At 41.9% G+C, this 8,014-nt stretch overlaps 1 protein-coding gene across 1 annotated transcript in view; it reads left to right on the top strand.

The window, feature by feature from the left end:
* Positions 1-336: 336 nt before the first annotated feature.
* PPP3R1 (protein phosphatase 3 regulatory subunit B, alpha) overlaps positions 337-8,014 on the top strand; it is a 120,760-nt gene continuing 113,082 nt past the window's right edge. Inside the window, exon 1 of the mRNA XM_073628222.1 lies at positions 337-466. Coding sequence (XP_073484323.1) covers positions 440-466 — 27 coding nt within the window. The 5' untranslated portion in view covers positions 337-439. The remainder of the gene's footprint in view (positions 467-8,014) is intronic.

The following is an 8,014-nucleotide window of genomic DNA, read 5'->3' as shown; positions in this document are numbered from 1 at the left end:
GGATGAATGAATCTGAGTCTTTTGCTAGCATTGACTGGTATAACAAGGCATAGAAAGGCGGAGAACGGGAATGAGTGACCCCTTCTTGGGTAAACTAAAGGGAGGTTTTTGACATACTGTAGATAAGGCGTTTGTCAGTAGGTGGCACAGAGAAACCACTTAGAAAAGAATTTCCACCTAAGTAAACAGTGTCAAGTGCAAGGGCCATCAGCCCAGAAAAATAGATTACTGACAAGGTATATATTAACTATTATAACTGATTGGAAAAGTTTATTGTTTTGACTGGGAGCTGCTATAAAAATAGAAATGATAAACTGCTAATATGATTTCTTCCAGCAGGAAACAAAAGTCATACAGTCAATGTGTCAAGGTTGCAAGCATATTTTATGTTATGTGAAAGGTTATGTGAAGACGTTTTCTTGGACTAGACATCTGTGAAATGGACCAGACGGCAAAGAAAAAAAAGGTATGAAACTAAAGATTATTTACTGGGAAACTTGAAGGAAAGGGTCATACATATATCCAAACTGTATGCCTTTGAAAAACTAACAGCAGCCATTTTTTTTAGGTTTGGATAAAGTAAGAGCTCAATTTGTTAGGTTTATATTTCTGTCTGTGACCCCATTAGAGAGATCTTTTTTCTTTTCTTGTCTCTGTGATGCTTGTACATAAAAAAAATATGAGAGCCATTGTTACTTGGATAGGAAGGCACTTACAAACTCTTCACTACTATACTAAAGCCCTATCCTTAGGACTTAACACCAGCAGTGTACACACTACTGCACAGAAGCTGGCGCACATTGTGGAGGCGGTGGTGCTGATGCACTGTAAACAATGCACCACACTTGTTAGAATTTTATTGAAATGTTAAAAAGTGACAATTCATTTTGTCCTATTGGCCACGGTGCGCTGCAATGCAGTGGATTGCGTCACACCATGCTGTGCTGAAATAAACAGTACTGTATGCAGTGCTTTTCTTCAATGCACACCAACGTATTGCATATATGGGCCGTAGACATCTGAGACTAATAATGAGTTCTAGCTATCAGTAAGATATGGGACCTAGGAATGAGGGCTTCAGGACTCAGAACAGAACTTACTAAGATTTAGAAAATACAAAAAGTTTGTTTTCTCAACTTCAACCATAAACCCTGGAGACCACCACCATGTGTATGTGAGAAATCTAGGTAACACCTATACACCATCCACAATCCTGCCAGCCAGTGACTTACATACCCTCCCCCTCTGCTCAGACCTGTGGAAAGGAGCACATTTTTCCAACATATAGTGGATGTGTAACAGTTCATCCACATTCCCCTGCTGGTTCCCTGGTCGGTGTTCTACATAAAAGTTAAAGTCTTACAGAGCCACAGACCATCTTGTGACCCTTGCATTCATACCTGCCACCTTTTTCAGATGAGAACGAAGGATACCTTTTAGCAAAGGTATGTAAGCACAGGACATGCCCCCTGCCATTCCCCCTTAAAGGAGAATTATACAAAAAAAATGTTAGTTAAACCAGCAAGTGCTTTTTTTACCAATACTATCCTTTATACTGGCTTTTGAAATTTAGAAACTGGATGAAAGGTTTAGCACTGGGAAACACTTTTTTGAAAGATAAGCAGTGCATATTATATACAACCATATACAGGTTCATCTCAAAAAGTTTGAATATCATAAAAAGTTAATTTATTTCAGTAGGTCAATTCAAAAAGTGACACTCGTATGTTATATATGGGTTGATTTACTAAAACTGGAGAGTGCAAAATACGATGCATCTTTGCATAGAAACCAATGAGCTTTGAGGTTTGTTTTTTTTTTTGTCAAAGCTTAATTGAACAAGCTGGAGTAAGAAGCTGATTGGCTACCATGCACAGCCGCACAAGATTTTGCACTCTCCAGTTTTAGTAAATAAACACCATAGATTCATTACACACAGAGTGATTTATTTCAAGCATTTCTTTCTTTTAATTTTCATGATTATGGCTTACAGCTTAGTGAAAACCCAAAATTCAGCATCTCAGGAAAATTGGAATATTACACAAGACCAAAAAAAAGGATTTTAGATACAGAAATGTTGGCTTACTGAAAAATACAGTGGGGACGGAAAGTATTCAGACCCCCTTAAAATTTTCACTCTTTGTTATATTGCAGCCATTTGCTAAAATCATTTAAGTTCATTTTTTTCCTCATTAATGTACACACAGCACCCCATATTGACATAAAAACACAAAATTGTTGACATTTTTTTCAGATTTATTAAAAAAAGAAAAACTGAAATATCACATGGTCCTAAGTATTCAGACCCTTTGCTGTGACACTCATATATTTAACTCAGGTGCTGTCCATTTCTTCTGATTATCCTTGAGATGGTTTCTACACCTTCATTTGAGTCCAGCTGTGTTTGATTATACTGATTGGACTTGATTAGGAAAGCCACACACCTGTCTATATAAGACCTTACAGCTCACAGTACATGTCAGAGCAAATGCGAATCATGAGGTCAAAGGAACTGCCTGAAGAGCTCAGAGACAGAATTGTGGCAAGGCACAGCTCTGACCAAGATTACAAAAAAATTCTGCTGCACTTAAGGTTCCTAAGAGCACAGTGGCCTCCATAATCCTTAAATGGAAGACGTTTGGAACAACCAGAACCCTTCCTAGAGCTGGCTGTCCGGCCAAACTGAGCTATCGGGGGGAGAAGAGCCTTGGTGAGAGAGGTAAAGAAGAACCCAAAGATCACTGTGGCTGAGCTACAGAGATGCAGTCAGAAGATGGGAGAAAGTTGTAGAAAGTCAACCATCACTGCAGCCCTCCACCAGTTGGGGCTTTATGGCAGAGTGGCCCAACGGAAGCCTCTCCTCAGTGCAAGACACATGAAAGCCAGCATGGAGTTTGCTAAAAAACACCTGAAGGACTCCAGGATGGTGAGAAATAAGATTCTTTGGTCTGATGAGACCAAGATAGAACTTTTTGGCCTTTATTCTAAGCAGTATGTGTGGAGAAAACCAGGCAGTGCTCATCACCTGTCCAATACAGTCCCAACAGTGAAGCATGGTGGTGGCAGAATCATGCTGTGCGGGTGTTTTTCAGTTGCAGGGACAGGACGACTGGTTGCAATTGAGGGAAAGATGAATGAGGCCAAGTACAGGGATATCCTGGACGAAAACCTACTCCAGAGTGCTCAGGACCTCAGACTGGGCTGAAGGTTTACCTTCCAACAAGACAATGACCCTATGCACACAGCTAAAATAACGAAGGAGTAGCTTCACAACAACTCCGTGACTGTTCTTGAATGGCCCAGCCAGAGCCCTGACTTAAACCCAATTGAGCATCTCTGGAGAGACCTAAAAATGGCTGTCCACCAACGTTTACCATCCAACCTGACAGAACTGGAGAGGATCTGCAAGGAGGAATGGCAGATGATCCCAAATCCAGGTGTGAAAAACTTGTTGCATCTTTCCCAAAAACGACTCATGGCTGTATTAGATCAAAAGGGTGCTTCTACTAAATACTGAGCAAAGGGTCTGAATACTTAGGATCATGTGATATTTCAGTTTTTCTTTTTTTAATAAATCTGCAAAAATGTCAACAGTTCTGTGTTTTTCTGTCAATATGGGGTGCTGTGTGTACATTCATGAGGAAAAAAAATGAACTTAAATGATTTTAGCAAATGGCTGCAATATAACAAAGAGTGAAAAATTTAAGGGGGTCTGAATACTTTCCGTCCCCACTGTATGTCTATGTACAGTATAGTATGCACTTAATAATTGGGATCCTTTTGCATGAATTACTGCATCAATGCAGTGTGGCACGGAGGCGATCAGCCTGTGGCACTGCTGAGATGTTATGAAAGCCAAGTTTGCTTTGATAGCGGCCTTTAGCTCATCTGCATTGCTGGGTCTGGTGTCTCCCATCTGCCTCTTGGCAATACGCCACGTAATCTTTATGGGGTTCAGGTCAGGCGAGTTTGGTGGCCAATCAAGCACAGTGATATCATGATCATTAAACCAGGTATTAGTACTTTTGGCGGTGTGAGCAGGTGCCAAGTCCTGCTGGAAAATTAAATCAGCATCTCCATAAAGCCGTGAGCAGAGGGAAGCATGAAGTGCTCTAGAATTTCCTGTTAGAGGACTGCGCTGACTTTGGACTTGATAAAACACAGTGGACCAACACCAGCAGATGACATGGCTCCCAAATCATCACTGACTATGCAAACTCCACATTGGACCTCATGCAACTTGGATTCTGTGCCTCTCCGCTCTTCCTCCAGACTCTAGGACCTTGATTTCCAAATGCAAAATTTACTTTCATCCAAAAAGAGGACTTTGAACCACTGAGCAACAGTTCACTCCTTTTTCTCCTTAGCCCAGGTAAAACGATTCTGACATGTCTCTGGTTCAGGAGTGGCTTGACACAGGGAATGTGACAGTTGTAGCCCATGTCCTGGATACGTCTATCTGTGGTGGCTCTTGAAGCATTAACACCAGCCGTGGTCCACTCCTTGTGAATCTCCCCCAAATACTTGGATGGCCTTTGCTTCACAATCCTCTCAAAGCCCATACACACGATCGGACTTTCCGACGGGAAATGTTCGATGACAGGCTGTTGGCGGTAAATCCGACCGTGTGTATGCTCCATAGGACAATTGTTGTCAGACTTTCCACCCAACAAATGTTGGCTAGCATGTTTTCAAATTTTCCGTGGACAAAAGTCCAAAGTACAAACACGCATGCTCGGAAGCAAGGACGAGCCGGAAGCGTTTGGTCTTGTAAAACTAGCGTTTGTAATGGAGATATTACATTGGTGACGTGGCAAATTATGAAATCTCTCAATGCAGCACATTCTCTTCTTCTTTATAATGGTACAATAATGAAGCTGCTTTGCTGGTGATATTGACAGAATTCTGCCAAACGTATTTCATTTTTTTTTTTTTCTAGTGATCTCCAGAATAATTTTTTTTTGTTTTGTTTTTTCTAGTGATCTCCAGAATAATTATTTTTTTTCTAGTTTACTTTTGGGTCAAGTTACCACAAGACCATTATTATCTTGTATTTTTGAAGCTTTTTTTTATTGAATAGGGAGCACAAGGTCATAAAAAAATCAAGAGGAAGGCAACGATGGAGAAACAGTTGTACTTGGTGAAGCATTTGTACCCCAGGGCAGACATCAATTATGTGAATTTCAAAATTGGTAACCTGAGGAGTCCATCTAATAGGGAGCACAATACGGTCCCGGACTCTGAGAGATCGGGAGCAGCAGCAGATGACATATATGTCCTAAGGCTGTGGTCTTCCAACAGCCTGCGTTTTTTGCCAGAACAGACCGAACCCGGGCCATCGCTCTCAACGCTTCCTTCCACACAAATAAACTCAATTAACTCAAAAATGCATTCTCTGCACCAAAAAAAAAAAGATCAACTCAAATTAAACAAAAAGAAAATTATAAATTATACTGTTGATAATCCCCATCCCGGCGGCCTCGTTGGGGGTGTTGGGGCTACATTGGCCACGGTCCGCCATGCTGCTGTGGTGGGTGGGGTGGCTGTGGTGTTGGTGGAGGTGGTGGAGGATTATGATCGATTTCACATATGTGCGTTTTAGTGGTGATTTGGCCTCTCCTCCCCTTGTTGAGGAGCTGAAGGATCATCTCTTCACACATGCTGCGTTGGTCCTCCTCCATATCCTTCAGCTTGTTTGCCTTCATGCAGCCAAAAGCCTCCTGGGCATCAGGGGCCCTGCTAATAGCACTTGTGGCATGCCTGAGGAAGGCAGCCGTGGTATCATCCAGGTTTCTTGACTTCCTGGCCCTTTTAGTTGGAGGGTGGAGGGGAGGAACCTGGGATTTAGTCTGGCTGCTGGCCACGGCCTCCTCTTGGCTAAGACTTTCCTGTGTATGAAAATGGGACATATTTTTAGGTTTTTGTTCATCAATCACACACAATTTTGAGCTCATGACTGTTGCAAATTGAATGTTAACAAATAGAAAAGACTATCATTCTGACCCCAGCATTTTTCATTCTTGTCCCAATCATTTTTGCCCACTACTGTCTATTGATATCACTTTGTTAAAGCAGATATTTGGGATCAATAACATCTATTTAACATCATTCAATTTTTGTCAACAAATATGTTCAACAATGCTATACCTGGGTCAAGCTGGGCACCTCCACCTCTTCTTCCTGTGTGGAAGGGCCAGGGTGGTCCTCAGACGATGTGGAAGGAAGCGTTGAGAGTGATGGGCTTGGTTCGGTTTGGTCTGACAAAAAACGCAGGCTGTGGTAATACCACAACCTGGGGACATATATGTCATCTGCTGCTGCTCCGGATCTCTGGGAAGCCATGACCTTCTTGCGCTCCCTATTATATGTACTACGCAGGCTACCAATTTTGGCCTTCAAATAATTGATGTCTGCCGTGGGATACACAGGCTTCACCAACTTCAACATTTTCTCCATCGCTGCCTTCCTCTTGATTTTGTTTGAATAATCCCTGCTTTTAACTTGCCATAGACATGGCAGCTCCCAGTATTGCTGGATAAATTCCGGTAAAAAATCAGGGGCTGTGAATTTATCCACCATTTTTCCTGCAAGACACAACACAAGACAAACCCTAATGACAGGCTAAACTCTCATAATCTGGTCCCAATATAGGCCTCAATCTATAAGCAGTATAGGCCACTAACCACTGATGCCCCAATTTAAAATTGTACCTTTGTTTTAATGTTCCTTTGTGCGATTTCGATCTTTCGTCCTCCACTCCCAGATCGTTCCATCGACCGCATGTTATGGCTTTATATACACTGCGCATGCGTGAAACTCCGCCCCTGTCCTTCTTTCTAGTGTATTCCCCGCCTTTTCTCTTTCGGGGCAGTGGGAGAGCAAATGGCGGAGAGACAGCAGGTGTGTGCTGAGAGCAGCAACGAGGAAAGCCCGGAGCATGAAACGCCCAGATCCAGGACGAGATATAAGGCCTCAAATATGTCTTTTGAAGAAATGGTGGAGATGGTGGACATCTTATTGAGGACAGACTATGATGGGAATCATGGACCTTACAGAAACCCAAATGCCAGAAAGGCCAAGATCATGGCTAAAGTTGTGAGAAGTCTGCACAGGAATTTTGATGTATGACGATCCAAGGATCAGTTGAGAAAAGTTGGTCAGACCTTAAATTGAGAGAGGAAGATCAGTATAGAAAGATCAGGAAAGTGCTGCAAAAAATATTTGTAGTGTGTTCCTATTATTATTATTACTTTTGTGCTGGTCCATGTTCTTTTCTTTACTGTTGTACAGTTTAAAATGCCAAGTTTTATTTTCGTGGACACAGGAATCGTCCACGGGACATCATTTGATCCACCACTAATACTTCGTTTTTGGGAGATGCAGGTTAAATGCATTTGTTATGGCCTATTTTGATTAAAATAAGTTCATTAGATTGTTGTCTAGATGTGTTTGTAACTATAATGAAATGCCAACTTGATTCAGTGTCAGTAGAGCACACTCAGCAGCTGTTTACGCATCTGTAGACAGGAGTACTAGTGTGGGACACCATAACACCCTTGTTATGGTGTCCCACATAGGTGCTCCAGTGGATACTAGGGGTATCTCCATGTGTGAAACATGCACAAAACAGGTAAGTATTGCTGCTTTGGAAAGGGAAAAAATCATGTATTGGGCTTGGAACGCTGCCAAAAATGACAAATGCAAACAATGTTTCATATTGCTATTTCTAGCCTAACATATCTGTCTGCTACGTATACCTTTTTTGCATTCACATAGGGGAGAAAAGAAGAGGGACATCTGAGCTGTGTGTGGACACCAGTAAACAAGCACCTCCTGATACAGAAAGTCAACTCACCACACACCCTGAAGATGTTAATGTTGATGTGCAGGAAGTACTGTGTGAAGTTCTCGAAATGGTGTTGACCACAGGTCAGTGTCTGAGACCACAGCTTCAAGTAATAGATGGATGCCTGCATTAAAACATTTTTTGTAGGTGACGTGGATGTTGTTGAAG

This window comes from Aquarana catesbeiana, linkage group LG04 (genome assembly GCF_042186555.1).
Source record: "Aquarana catesbeiana isolate 2022-GZ linkage group LG04, ASM4218655v1, whole genome shotgun sequence".
NCBI lineage: Eukaryota > Metazoa > Chordata > Amphibia > Anura > Ranidae > Aquarana > Aquarana catesbeiana.
This window is presented reverse-complemented; position numbering and strand designations above follow the sequence as displayed.